The sequence below is a fragment of the Carassius auratus genome, chromosome 7 (genome assembly GCF_003368295.1).
Source record: "Carassius auratus strain Wakin chromosome 7, ASM336829v1, whole genome shotgun sequence".
Taxonomy (NCBI): domain Eukaryota; kingdom Metazoa; phylum Chordata; class Actinopteri; order Cypriniformes; family Cyprinidae; genus Carassius; species Carassius auratus.
In genome coordinates, this window is record NC_039249.1 from 15,845,630 (window position 1) to 15,860,981 (window position 15,352).

The 15,352-nt window shown below is 39.4% G+C and overlaps 1 protein-coding gene across 2 annotated transcripts; it reads left to right on the forward strand.

Moving 5' to 3' along the window:
• Positions 1–367: 367 nt before the first annotated feature.
• On the forward strand, positions 368–14,115 carry sall1a (spalt-like transcription factor 1a). Of its 2 annotated transcripts, none has more exons than XM_026267594.1 (3): positions 368–1,284; positions 7,824–11,233; positions 12,491–14,115. In XM_026267594.1, the coding sequence occupies exons 1-3, from the start codon at positions 1,212–1,214 to the stop codon at positions 12,929–12,931; spliced, it is 3,924 nt and encodes a 1,307-aa protein (XP_026123379.1). In that variant the 5' UTR covers positions 368–1,211; the 3' UTR covers positions 12,932–14,115. The 2 variants fall into 2 exon arrangements, with proteins under 2 accessions (XP_026123379.1, XP_026123380.1); XM_026267595.1 differs by lacking the exon at positions 368–1,284 and adding an exon at positions 4,585–4,928.
• The last annotated feature ends 1,237 nt before the right edge of the window (positions 14,116–15,352 follow it).

The window sequence follows — 15,352 nt, forward strand, 5'->3', positions numbered from 1 at the left end:
TCGATTCTAAAATATACTTGTTTCCAAAGACTTTCTTGATGATTTCCAGACTTTTCACTTTTATGCGCCTTCTAACATTTTAGCACTAAAGATTTCTTGGATGAGGACTGTCTTCTCGGTCACTGCCTCGAAAAATAAAAAGCTAAAATTGTTTTGCGATATTATTGTCAAACAGGCTAGGTTGATGCACTCGCACAGCCGAAGCGGTTCGCTGTGAAGTCCGAGCGCTTCCTCTGTCTCTCGGTCGCGCGGTGAGAGAGTGAGAGCGGGAAGGAGAGGTGGGTGCGAGACTGAGAGGGACACAGAGCGCGAGTTATGATAGAACAGAGCACTGACCAATAGAATAACAGAGGGGTGGGGCTGAGGATTTCTCACCGTTCTGCATGGGCCCTTAAAGTTTGTTTGTTCGTTGAATGCGGCGTGTGATGAAAACGTGTTACTGATCCCGTTCGGCAATAATCAGATGAATCTGATTTGGGACATTTGATACATTCTTTGGACTCTCGAGACGCCGATAGTTGCCATTACGCACGAAACGACGTTGAACGACCTACTTTTAACACCGCTGCCTTGAGGAAAGATCGACTTGGTTAGAAACGCTGCGCGTGCAATCATCCAGGGGCTGAATTACAACAACTTTAATGCCAATCACAAACGAGGATACGCTACACGCTCTGAAACGTCAAGCTACGGAAAAGGCTTTGGAAGACCTTTGGCAGAGAGTTTGGCCATCCGGACACTTTTACGTGAATTGCAACTTTTGAGCACCAGTTTGATGCACAGCGAGATCAAAAGACACGGTTGGTCTTTCGAAAGAGAAATTGACATTCCTGTAGTGGCCAAGTTAAGCTCTAACGTAGCCACCAGATGGTTGCTAAGAAGGGTTAAACTGTATCTAAAGGGAGTTGGAAAATCCAGCCTTTCTTCCACACGGATCAACTCATTGGGTGGGAGCAGCAAGAGAGACAAGAGTCCCCAGCAAATCAGCGGCTAATTGATTAAAGAGACTTCATTTGAATAGGGGGCTGGCAAGGTGCCAATCGCCTTTCAGAGGACCCCCCCCCCCCTTCCCCTCCCCTCCCATGATTAATCGCGAGGCATTATTGATAATCATAACAGGACACATGCGCGGTGGATGGGCTCGATTTCCGTAATTTTGAGCAGATTTGATAGTAATTTTTTATTCTTTCGTGGCTGATGCGTGAGCCAGCATGTCGCGGAGGAAACAAGCGAAGCCGCAGCATTTCCAGTCCGACTCGCAGCCGGTCCTAACCGAACACAATGGTGAGTGCAAGCCCTTATCACACACATAAACTCGCGCTGCACTTTTTACCAAAAGCGATTTCTACTTTTATTAAGATTATTTTAGTTTTAACGTATTTAGTGTGCCTCCCCCATGGATTTTTTTATTTATAAAACTCACACAAGGACTTGATATATAGGCTATTTGTGCTACTGAAGGGACTCGCTGGAAGAGGTCTATTTACAGCTGAAAAGTTTTAGACCACTCAAAACTATCACTTTGCGTTAAAACAAAAACACGTTTCATTTAGGTCTGTGTGATTCTTCTAAGAATCCCTTTATAGCCTACCATTCCCAGGATTATTTTTTATTTTTTATTTTTTATTTTTTTTTGTTTAAGTTGGTCTCAAGCTGACTTGTGAAGGAAAGTAGCTAGGCTATAATAGGCAATGTTCGCGTTTCATTTTATTATGAAAAATGTTTTTTACAAAATTCCCCAGTATTTATTGGTGAAAGTTAAAGCTCATAGAATTAGTTTTGTTCTGGCCCGTTTAAGTTGCCCACACAAGTGGGGATTCGTTTTCAGCTTTTCCCCCTCCTCCCCTCTTCTGTAGGATATTGCATCTCTAGACTTCAGCAGCGCCAAAACCCAGAAAGAAGCAATGTGATACGATTATTATTTTTCTTTTGTATATAGTTTTACACCATGTTATCTCACTGACCAACAGTGCCCATCTCACTCCGTTATCGAAAATTATGTCATGCGACCTTAAAGGTGGAGGAGACGTCGGCGAAACTTGTTTTCTTAAAAATATTTTTCCCCAGTATTTCCCACTCTTATGAAACTGTAATATGTAAAGACTGGTAGCATAGTTACGAGCGATCGGACAACGAAATCACATAATCTCATGTATAGGCTAATCGAGCTTTTCCATTATGACTTCTCACTTACAGCCTATAACTGAAACTTTTTGCGTCATGTTAATTTTGCTATACCTTCTTATACAAAAGAAGGGTATCGAAAACGTAGCCTACACCAATATGTAATCTTGTTGGTTTGCTTTTAATTCAGTTTTATGATCAAGAGCTGACTTGCTAGCCCATGCCATCTAGCTAGTTTCCGACACACACTGTCCCACACTGTGTGACCAAACTCATCTTTCATACAGTGCCCTGTCATCTTTTAAAACGTAGCTACATTTACTAAACATGTTTTACGAGCTATAAGAATAATATTGCAAAATATTTATTAATATATTATAGAATTATTATTTTCTTTGCACATGTAAAATAACGATTTTACAAGCTTAAATCTGTATGAATGATTCCTTTTTTTTTCTTTTCTAAAATGCTCTCCTACTAAATGTAGTAATTTAATGTAATAGTTTTTAGTGTTTGAACATTTCTGACTCTGAAGCCAAGCAGGCAGTGACTAGGTTTTGTAACAGTTATTGGCTACACATTTTAAGCCTATTCTTGTTTTACTACTTTAAAACTGCATTTATCAAAGGCCGTCTCATGTCCCATCGAGCTATAAAAAGAATTTAAAGGGCAGACTGAACATTCTGATCAGGAAAGTGTCTTACTTGTCTTGATCCGTTTTAAAACGGGGTGTTTCGGAGGAACTGTCCTATCTCTTGCTTAACTCAGCGTTTTGTAGGCTATCATGTTTCTGATTAGAATGGTACCCTTGAGGTAAGGATTTTGTTTCATATAGAAACTATATCCAAATAATTTTCTTTCATTTATTATTATTATTGTTTATTATTCATCTTAAATCCATTTTCAATATTCCGATGTGGAACATGTGACGAATTAACAGAAGTGACCTACTTATATCCTACTGTAAATGCAAAAAGGAAAGTTAGTAGGCTATATAAATATAGCACACCTTTAATTTAATGACCGTTCTACGGCAATCTTTATGTTAACATACATATAGAAACATTAATTATAATTAATGTTTCTATATGTAGGCTAACATAAAGATTAGTATACTGGCACAACAATTACTATATTATCTCTTTAATATTGCAGTAAACAGCAACGTTATTTTACGCTGCTCCTCTTCACGTTAATTCATTTATTTTCTAAGGTTATAAATAAAATAAAACTAAACTGCTTTTCGTTGCAGATCATGGGCCGCTATAGACACCAGTTGCTTCTAAATGTCACAATTTTTGTTTCATAGGCGTTCCTTAAACATACAATGTGTTTATGTATCGTTATAAAATAATAATAATAACAAATATATATATATAGGCCTATATATATATATATATATATATATATATATATATATCAGTGATAATCGTTTTCCCCCTTGTTATAGCCTGTTTCTTTCTTCCTTTCTTTTTAAAATACTGATTTTCGCGGTTCTGTGTGTTGAGATGCAATATTAAGTAGGCCTTCATCCTCTTATTGTAACATAGCCTATTGCCTTTTAATTTGTAGAGAACGAAATACGGAAATCAGCTCGATGTTATTAAAAATTAATACGAGAACAGGCCCAGATTTACATAAGCTTGTTTGGCGACTGACGTGCAAAGGCAGGTACATTTTTTTTATTTTTTTTGTGATTACTCCTAGAATTTCAGAAACGGAAAAGAAAACAGATTTTCAAAATCATGGCATAGCTGGATGTTCCCTTTTCAATTTAATAAAGAAGTGAATGGCAGTGTTTGTCAACCGCTGTCAGCTGACCAAGTTCACATTTTCGCCAAATACAGCTCATTCAAAGCAAAAGGGCAAAGGCGTAACCTGTAGGCTATGTCAGGTCAGAAATGTTCTGCTGTCTTCATGACTTAAGCATTGGTAGGTAACTTTTTCCTTAACCTTTGGTGTAAACCAGGTCTTGATAAATACAGATAAACGTCCCTGGTGTCTTCTCACTTGAGAAAAGCAGAGACGCTAATTTCCCCCCTATGCTTTGCTGCCTGTGTGAGGTATTAGAAAGCAGTATTACGACTAGACTGAGGTGAGGAGTCTGTCCCTGTTGGCCTGTCACTGGGGGTGGGATGTAGAGCTTTTTTAACCTTTGCCAGGCTTCCTCTTTGCGGAGGCGAGGAGAGATCAGGTCACGGTTTGATCATGTGTACCATGTCTCTGACCTCCACCATGCTGTGCTATAGTCAGCCAAACAGGGACTCTTACTTTTTTTTTTTTCCTGGTGTGTGTGTGGTTGAGAAGTTGGGGGGTGATGTGGATTGAGATCAATGTGGCTGCTTTCCCCTTTCACCTCAGCAAATTTGCCACACACCCACCCAGAGAGATGACCCCCCCCCTTTCCACCCCCTCCAAAACACACACAAGCATCGCAAACAACAGGGATTTTGTATGTCGTCAATTTGTCAGTGTTTATGTAGTGAACGTTTTGGAAGTGGCTTAAAAAAATGTATAATAATAAATTCTCAAGTCTCCTCTCACACTCGTCCTTTTAAGAGCAAGGCATAAGAACTGAGGATGAAGGCTCGATGACCAGCAGAGAAGCCTTTCCCAGGCACACCATCTAGTGTTCAGTAGGAAGTTTTCTATGGCTTGAGAGAGAAAGTGAGGGAGGGACACTAAGGGAAAGCAGGAAAGTTGAGGGCGGGTGGAAGATAGTAAGAGACACACAAGGAGGTTCTGAGTGAACGGTAACTCACTCTTCGAAGTCACAACTAGCAAGGCGCCTGCAGCTGAGAAAAGTAACGTAGACATTAAAAATTATACTCATGTATCTTTATCCTCTCTTTTTTTTCTAGTCATTCTTTTTTCTTTTTTTATACTTACCACTTCACCAATTCTCTCTGTCTTTTTTCTGTCTTGATTTGATTGGGATGAGATCTTTGACCTTCTCTGTAGCATGCTGACGGTGACCCAATGCCATCACAGTGTATAGAACGGTTCTCATTAAAACTAGCTCTGCCTCACTAATCTACAGCTCAGCAAACAGCCGTGCACAGTGTACAATAGCTTGCACAAACTAGCGTTGTTTCTTGCTTTCCATGTACTTTAGAGTGACTTCGTATAGATACACATCTGGCTTTGTAAGCTGCCCATTGTACATTGTCATTTGAGTTTAATTAAATTCTAAAAAAAAAAAAAATTTAGACTGAAAATGATTATTACAAAATGCTAATTAATTAATGTATTTGCTCAAATACTATTTTATTTATTTTTTGGTATGCACATGTTTTTTTAATTAATTAATATATTTATTTATTAGATTTTTACCATGCAGTGTTTACATGCTGAATAAAGTGCATGCTTTATTAACAGGTCAGAGGTTGTGACAAAATGTCTCTTCGGAAAGTCAAGAAAAAAATAATTTTTTAAATATATTTCACGTCATTTGATGGTCATCAAAACATTGTTTGGAAATAATCAGCTCAAATGTCCATCTTCTAGAATATGTATTTTCTAAGAAAATAAGGTGCTGTTTAAATCTAAATATTATATTTAAATGAATAATTAAAGGTGTGAATTTTAATAGTCCACAGTGATGGAACATTTGAGTATGCATTTGTAAGGATACAAAACCAAAAGTTACATTATGTCTTTCCCCTCAATTTTATTATTATTATTATTATTATTATTATTATTATTATTATTATTTTATTCTTTCCAAAGACTTGCTGTTTTTCATATTTTAGTAAGTCTCTTGCGGTACATATTTACTGAGGAAGACAGAAAAAATATTATGTTAGTATTTGTATTTTGTGATCAGATGAAGTTACTAAAATTTGCAACAGGTCGCACTAAATAAATTTAAGTGGTTTCATTTTTGGACTGAATTGTTATTATATTAAATGAATAATATATTATACTGTATATAAAAAGCAACAGTTAATGTGCATTTTTGTTTTTATTATTATATATATATATATATATATATATATATATATATATATATATATATATATATATATATATATATATATATATATATATAATTATTTGTTCTAATAAGCAGTATGATATGATTTACACCTCAGTCCTTAATTTCTACTCAAGTGATCTTCTTAACTTCCCCCACATTATATTTACTTTCCCCCCTTTCATTAGCCTCACCTCAACAGACTTTTAATATTAAAACTTTTTCATCAAAAAAAGTTGACTTTTTTCCCATCTGGGCAACACATCGTTTGTGTGAGACACGGCTTTACTGTCATGGCAACTTTAACGTTATCTGATGTTCCAGCTCAGAGAGACACAGGGGGAAGATAATCTCTGAATTAAACAGGATCTGCTTTAGAGCCAGTCGTGATGAGCAGGCTGGGCCCTCGCCCCTCTCCCCTGCTCTGACACTCCCATGCTGGGGAACAATGGGGAGCCATCCTGTCTCTCCACAGGGCTGGGACACACTTCTTGCAGGGGTTTCATTTGCAAATGAATCTCCACGATGATGAAAATGTTGAGAGCGAAGCCCCACAATGAGTGGGACTCATAGCGAATTGCAATTTGTAAATCAACTTATGTTGTATGTTAAACAGCATGATTTTTGAGGGACAAAAAGAGAGGAGGTGGGGTGAGAAAGAATGAGGAAACTGGAGAAAGGCCACAGCCCTATAAGGGCTGGGAGGGAGGGAACTGAACAGTTTTTCTCGCTTTCTTTTGCAAATGCTTATGGTTCACTTTCAGGAAAAAGTCATTTTTTAACTGTATAAATTAAGAAAAAAACAGCATGTGTTCTGGCATGTGATATTCTTACTGTATACTTAAACACTTGTTTAATCAAGCAAAGAGTTTCTTGCTTAGCCAAATGTTTTTTTTTTTAAATGCTTGCATTGATAGTGCTTCATAAACGATCACCTAAAACTAGTTACAAATGTTACTACTGATTGAATAATTATTTAGTATTCCAAATCATTTTTAAAACCATTCTCTGTATTAAAATTACCATGCAATTACTTCATTTATGTCTGCCTGGTATAAGTGAATTTCTGTGCTTCTGTAGAGTGCGTAGCAATCTGAATGCCAAAGGCTTACTTGTTTCTGTCAGATCCTGATTGCAAGCTGACTGGATACAAATTAGTTTAGTGACAGGGATAACCTGTCCAAGATGCCTGCAGTTGGTTGAAAATGAGCAAAGTTGACAGCAAATTGAAAGTCTAATAAGTCCTTCAAATGGTTGATTTGTGCCTAGTGGACATTTAGACATTGAAGAGTATGAAATATTGGAAATCAATGGCCCTCTATGAAATTTCATTAGTGCCCATTGTTCTCAGTTCATAGTATTTTTATGTTTTGATGGATTATCTGAAGAAAATGATAACCTAAGGTGGTTGAAGTGATGGGACTTTGATACACATCTTCAAAGATCACTTTTAAGCAATATTGTAAAAGTGCTATTGATTTTGTCTCTTTTCTTATCCTATTTCATCATAGCTCTACATAGTGTGGAGGCCTCTTTCTTGGTGTTATTTGGTATGTGTTTCTTTTTTGATGGTTGTTTTTTGAACGTATGAGGGGGATAAGCATTAAACTGATTAAGAGAAGATTAACAACAAAAGAATTTGAACAGATAAAGCTGCTTCTTCAGATACAAAACATCTCTAATCACTAATCCCCCTGTTCCCCCCTCTTATTTTCCTCTGCAGGGGACACAGAGACCAACCCGGACGACTCCCCCTGTAAAGAATCGGGTGCCCATGTCTGCAGCAGATGTTGCGCAGAGTTCTTTGAACTATCGGATCTTGAACAACACCAGAAGAATTGCACTAAGAATCAATTAGTTCTAATTGTTAATGAAAATCCAGTGTCTCCTTCTGGAACCTTCTCCCCAGGCTCCTCTCCTCATAATCCTGATGAGCAGATGAATGATACAACTAATAACACAGATCAAGCAGAGTTGACAGACCTTTTGGAACAGAACGAACTTGAGAAAGAGGAGGCCATGGACACTGAGATGTCAGGAGTCTCTGCACCCCATAATGATGGAAGTGGACATGTGGCAGCTGGCAGTCCACTCAGTGGCGTTGGAAGCAGCCATGGAGCTCTGGGCAGCACTGGGTCTAATCTGGGGAACTCTGTCATCTCTGCCTCACTACCTCAGCTGGGTAACTTGACTGAGCTGGGTAATTTTTCCATGATCAACAGCAACGTCATTATTGAAAACCTACAGAGCACCAAAGTTGCAGTGGCCCAGTTCTCTCAAGAGACCAGAGCAACGGGAGGACAAAGGGTGGCTGTGCCAGCCCTCATGGAGCAGCTTTTGGCCCTACAGCAGCAGCAGATCCATCAGCTACAGCTCATCGAGCAGATTCGTCACCAGATTATTCTGCTAGCCTCACAGTCACCTGAGCTCCAGGCACCACCTAGTTCTTCCCCGGTGACTTTAGGTTCAGGTACTAGCCCACTAACCACTCTTAGTTCCCATTTGTCTCAACAGTTGGCAGCTGCTGCAGGGTTAGCACAGAGCATAGCTAGCCAGTCTGCAAGCATTAGCAGTTTGAAACAGATGGCTAATGTTGTGCAGCTACCTCAGAACAACTCCAGTGTGGGAGAGTCATCTCAAAACCTTGGAGCAGCAGGGCCAGCTACCGTTAATGCCCCACCTTCAGACAAGAGGCCAGGTAATGCAGGAAGCTTGCATCCTCAGTTGGGAAATCAATCACTGGCGAAGTCATCCACACCAGCCTTTGCAATGGGAAGCCTACTGAATCCTGTGGCTAATACCCTTCTACCTCAGCCCCCACCAGGCAACCCAATATTTTCCAGTGCACTGCCCAGTGTTGGTACCACAGTTGAGGATCTCAACTCACTGGCTGCACTTGCTCAGCAAAGAAAAGGCAAGCCACCTAATGTCTCTTCTTTTGAACCGAAGAGTAGCTCTGAGGATACATTTTTCAAGCATAAGTGCAGGTTTTGTGGGAAGGTGTTTGGTAGTGACAGTGCTTTGCAGATTCACTTACGTTCTCACACAGGTGAGAGGCCATACAAATGCAACATATGCGGAAACCGCTTTTCCACCCGCGGTAACTTGAAGGTTCATTTTCAGCGTCATAAAGAGAAGTATCCGCACATTCAGATGAACCCATATCCTGTACCAGAGCATCTAGACAATATTCCTACGAGTACTGGTATTCCCTATGGTATGTCTATGCCTCCTGAGAAGCCAGTGACTAGCTGGCTCGATAGTAAACCCGTTCTGTCTACTCTGACATCTTCTGTTGGCATGTTACTTCCACCAACTATACCAAACCTGTCTCCATTCATCAAGAAAGAAGAGAATAGCTCAATGGCTATAAGCAGCCCTTCTCATTCTGCTAAAAGCGACTCAGGTCCTGCTGAAGCACCCATGAAGAACACAGATAATGTGTTGGAAGAAGGTGAGAGTACAACCCTGCCTACCTCATATGAAAAATTTGAAGAAAACAACCATTCATCCAGTCTGACCACCAACATGAGCTCTGCAGTGGAGGGTACCATTGAGTACGCCACCTCCAACAGTCCTCCAATGGCCACTAACCCACTCATGCCCCTGATGTCAGAACAGTTCAAAGCAAAGTTTCCTTTCGGGGGTCTCCTTGATCCTCTCCAAGGTTCAGAAACATCTAAGCTTCAGCAACTAGTTGAGAACATTGACAGGAAAGTGACAGACCCAAATGAGTGCGTTATCTGCCACCGTGTTCTTAGCTGCCATAGTGCACTCAAAATGCACTACCGCACGCACACCGGGGAGAGGCCTTTCAAATGTAAAGTGTGTGGTCGTGCCTTCACCACCAAGGGCAACCTCAAGACTCATTACAGCGTCCATCGAGCTATGCCGCCATTGAGGGTCCAGCATTCTTGTCCTATTTGCCAGAAGAAATTCACAAATGCTGTGGTACTTCAACAACACATTCGCATGCACATGGGTGGCCAGATCCCTAACACCCCTCTTCCTGACAACTATCCAGAATCCATGGGATCCGATGCTGGCTCGTTCGATGAGAGAAACTTTGATGATCTTGACAACTTCTCTGATGAAAACATGGAAGGAATTGAAGATGGACCATACAGCAGCATTCCAGACACACCAAAGTCAGTTGATGCATCTCAAGACAGCTTCTGTTCATCCCCTACTCCACAGGAGTCATTAGGCATTGAGAGCCAGGAGAAGAGTGCCAACCAGGGAGCAGAAGAAGAAGAGCAGTGTGACCAAGGGAAATTAATGGAGAACGAAGTAATGGAAGGAGACAGACTCACAAATGACTCATCTTCACTTGGAGGCGACATTGAAAGCCAAAGTGCCGGAAGTCCAGCTGTCTCTGAATCTACCTCTTCCATGCAAGCTCCATCACCCTCTAATGGTACTATCCAACAGCAAAAGTCTCCTAGTCTGGAGGACCGGCAGCAGAGAGCATTGTCATTAGACCACATTAGTGCGGGTCTCATGCAGTCTCATTCTCACAGTCCTGGAGCTCTGGATCTTACTTCAATTAACTCATCAAAAGATCCTCTTAGCATGCTTTTCCCCTTCCGTGAGCGAGGCATCTTGAAGAATACAGCATGTGACATCTGTGGCAAAACGTTTGCCTGCCAGAGTGCCTTGGACATCCATTACCGAAGCCATACCAAAGAGAGACCGTTCATTTGCACAGTATGCAACCGGGGCTTTTCCACCAAGGGGAACTTGAAGCAACATATGCTGACCCACCAGATGCGAGATTTACCCTCCCAGCTCTTTGAGCCTAACACCAGCCTTGCCTCCAGCCCAACTCCATCGCTTCTATCTGTTGGACCCTTGTCCTCAATGATGAAGACTGAGGTCAATGGCTTTCTGCATGGCCTTCAACCTGAAGTAAAAGACTTGCCACCGGCACTGGTGACCTCATCTGCTTCCACTTCTCCAGTACTTTCAGCTGCCCCACCACGGAGGACACCTAAGCAACACTACTGTAACACTTGTGGGAAGACATTTTCCTCCTCCAGTGCCCTGCAAATCCATGAGAGAACCCATACGGGAGAGAAGCCCTTTGCTTGCACCATCTGTGGACGAGCATTTACCACCAAAGGAAATCTCAAGGTAATCACTGCTGAATATGAGATGAAAATTTTTTTCTCTGTTTTTATGAAATGAGTTATTTGAACTTTTTACTTTATGTTATTTTGCTATTCATGTTTTTGAAAAGCCAGCCAAAATAGGGATTGACCGTATAAACAAGTATTGATGAGGGAAAATAAGTAGAATGCTTTGTGAATAATGGGAGGGGGGGGGGGGGGGGGGTGAAAAGCACAAGCACACATAAAGAAATTATACAGAAAGTGTACAATTATAAAGAAAGCATAGAGAAATAATAAAGAGGAAGTGGAAATGTTGAGTCATCCAATTTATATGAATATTGGGTTGAAACCTGAGCTTGAAATTGATGGAACAAAGCCAAGAATGCTTCACTTAACTGGCTTAACCACAGTTACCAGCGGCAACCACCCTTAGCAGTGGCACACTCACTATTTTTCCAGAGTTTATCTTTGATCGCAATAAATAAAAAGGCCAAGCACACAGATAAACAGAATCCTGGTGGTTTTATATGGATATGTAATTGCACTAATTTGTGTGAAATTTGACTTGTAATAGGTATAATTTTCAGGAAGAAATGTAAATATCAATCTATAAATTTTCCTCTGAATAAATAAGTAGGTACTTTTTAAGCGAAGTATGAAATTGAAAATTAAATTGAATATTTTTTTTTCATTTTCTGATTTCACTGCATAAAAAACAATAATGATTTTTCAATGCATTAAACACTATCAGTTTGAAAAGAATATCATATAAACGATCACTAAATCATTTTTGAGCTTTGTAAATAGCAAAAGTAGCATAAAGATGAGAAAATGTACAACTCATTTGTTCAATGCTACCCTAAGGGTTGTGACAATTAAATTTTGTTCTTTTTTGAACATTCCTGAATGTATTGCATGCTTCAAGGGTGAACTGGGGGCAACTGTCAGATACAATACTGTCCAGCACAATGAAAGTGGACAGTGCAATTTTCTCACAACACACGTTTACCACAGGTCCTTTGTTTTATATGCAGACCACCATTCTCACTGAGTGAACGTTACAACATTTTAACCTTGTTTTAATAATTAGACAAATGCTGCTTCCAGTGGGCCTATTTTAATACTAATTATTATACTGGTCCTCTTTTTCCATTGCATCATCTCACGTGTTATTCATTTTAATGTTTCCAAATTTTAAACATTGTAGCTCTACTGCTTCTTTGTTTTTATACTCTTTAATCCCTTTCTTCCACTTCCTTCTCTCTCTCCCTCTCACTAGGTGCATATGGGTACCCACATGTGGAACAGTGCTCCTGCACGGCGTGGTCGCAGGCTTTCAGTAGACGGTCCCATGGCTTTCCTCGGCACAAACCCCATAAAGTTCCCTGAGCTCTTCCAAAAGGACCTAACTGGAAGGGCTGGAAACGGAGACCCAACCAGCTTCTGGAATCAGTATGCTGCTGCTTTCTCTAACGGCCTGGCCATGAAGACCAACGAGATCTCTGTGATCCAGAATGGAGGCCTGCCCCCTCCACTCTCAGGGAGTGTGGGCAACGGGGGCAGTTCTCCGATCGGAGGCTTGACAGGCAGCATGGAAAAGCTGCATAACTCTGAGCCCAATCCTGCTTTGGCTGGCCTGGAGAAAATGGCCAACACAGAGAATGGGACTCACTTCCGCTTCACACGCTTCATGGAGGACAAGGAGATAGTGACCAACTAGAGAATCGTTTTTGTTGCTCTCATGAACAAATATACACTCTTAAACTGGCAAACACATGCTCCCATATATGTGTCCATGAAAGAAAGAATGAAAAGCAAGAAAAAAAAAACTCTATCTGCTTTTGCTTGCCATTAAGACTTTATGAAGATGAGTTTGAAAAGAACTTGCTTTTTTTTTGTACAATGTACAACACGTTATAGTTTTATGGAGCCTATTTATTAGTGATTATAACCTTGCTCGAAAAACCAAGTGGAAATATTAACAGTTACTTAGTTTTTATGTTATTTTCTGTTTTATCAGCAGAGTGAATCTGTATGAGTGTTTTAAAGTGTGCTTTTGACACTTAGCATTTCTTGGTAGAAGACTTCACCATGGCATTAAATTATTTTCTATCTGTAATATGTGTTAACAAAACTTGATGTTCATGTAATGATTTAGAGCTTAAAAAGTGCAACATAAGGCTGTAAATACTGTACACTTATCTGTGCTAGATGGTTTACACGCTGTGTAGAAACTTTCCTCTGAGAAATATCAACATTTCATAAATCCAGGGACATGGGCTTCTCCTTTTCTCTCTGTCTTAGAAGTAAAAAGAAAAAAAAAAGAAAAAAGAAAAGCATAAAAAAAGTTTTCACCTCAGCTGTTTATTTAGACCTTAGTATCTTCATTTTGCTTTTTACTACATTCAGTTCTCACTCTTTATTTGTGCTTATAGGATACAAAGAAAAACGGTTGTTAGATGTCGACATGAAGAGGTCCACACACTTACGAATGGGAGGGGAAAATGCCTTGTGTGATCTTTGAGGTTTTGCTGGGCTTTCAAACTGCTGCTAGGTACTAGCGTCTTTTGTTTGACATCTACTGCACTTCACGTGTTGACGCGCCCTATACATTTTTTATTTTATTTTTTATTTTATTTTTTTTTCCGATGTGGAGCAACACATTCCTTTACAGCAATTGTACATAGTCTTACTCGAAGACATGGTCCATCTCGACCGGGGACAAATGATGATAGTGTTTTTATAAATATTATATAAATATATATATGGACTGTTACATGCACTTTCTTGAAAAGTTGGAAGATCTTTTAGGGCCCAGTTTCTCTACAGTTTAATACCTACTAACAACTACGATACTGTAATTCTTTACTCTAATAATCAAATACATCAGTTTTCCAAAAGAAAGAGTGTCGGTCTTGATGATTTATTTGTATTGTTTTTTGTTTTTGTTTTATGCAAGTTTTTCCTATTAAAAATGATACACGTATTTTTTCATAAAAAAAAAAAAAGTTGAGTTTGCCTAGTCGATAATCCCGTTTTTAGCTCTGGCAGAAATTCTTGTCTGATGGACTATGGATTTCTTCTCCCGACAGAGTGCATTAAACGTGTGAAATGTTAATCCAAAATCGGTTACATATTTAACTTCAACGTGTCAGACCGCGTCCGTTAGGGTGCAAATGCAATTACAGAGCGCTTCATTAAAACACACGCAGCTCCTCTGCAAGTCACATTTCTGAGTTCATCATTCTGCTGCTTGACAGGTTTCAGCATCTTTAATTAAACAATCGATCGTTTTAGAAGCCCCTTTCTTTCAGCGTTTGTTTAGATGGATTGGTTCACCGTTCCTGTCTCATAAGGAAAACTTTTTTCATGTAGGCTAACCCGTTTTCTTTGAGTTAACAATTAGCTAAAAATATATATTTTTAAAGGTGCTGGCTATTTTAATTCTGTACTAGAATTGTTTCATGTTACCCGGAGATTTTGGATTTATCCGGACTGTAGCCTATGTTTAGTAGCTACACGTTATAATTATATATATATATATATATATATATAATTAATAATAAAAATAAATAATAATAATTAGCCAATTTATATAAATTTTGAGCTGTACAGTACGACGCGTTCCTTTGCTTTCGCCTTCGGGATTTCGCCCTTTAACAGGATTTTGTCCTCACCAACAAAAGCATGAAATATTCTATTATCGGGGTATTGTTATAATTTTAACATTGATTCTTGTTAATCATTTAACCATTTTTTTCAAAATATATAAACCCTTTAAGGAAATGTCATGGATGAATAGTAGCCTAAGCTTTAAAAAAATAGCTAAAAATAAAATAATACTAACTATCAATCTTTCAACGTTTAAAATAAAATATATGTCCTGGTTTTTCACCAGCTGCATTTAATTTAACACACCATTGCACTTCCTGAAACGCAGGATCTGTTAATTCAAGGCTTGCATCCTCTCGCCCCATGCCGCCTCCTCCCCGGATTTTATAGCTGGCTAAATTCCCCAATATTTACAAGATCTCTATGCTAAATGACCCTTGCAAACAGTCCGGGAGCGGCAGAGGGTCCCCGCCCCTCTCAATCTGTGCGCTCACTTTGAGCTCCCGCGACAGGCGCTTTGTTTGAACAT

Coding starts and splice junctions, on each gene's coding strand:
- sall1a (XM_026267594.1), top strand. CDS start 1,212: ATGTCGCGGAGGAAACAAGCGAAGCCGCAGCATTTCCAGTCCGACTCG. Junction 1,285..7,823: donor GGTCCTAACCGAACACAATG/GTGAGTGCAAGC, acceptor TTTCCTCTGCAG/GGGACACAGAGACCAACCCG. Junction 11,234..12,490: donor CCACCAAAGGAAATCTCAAG/GTAATCACTGCT, acceptor CCCTCTCACTAG/GTGCATATGGGTACCCACAT.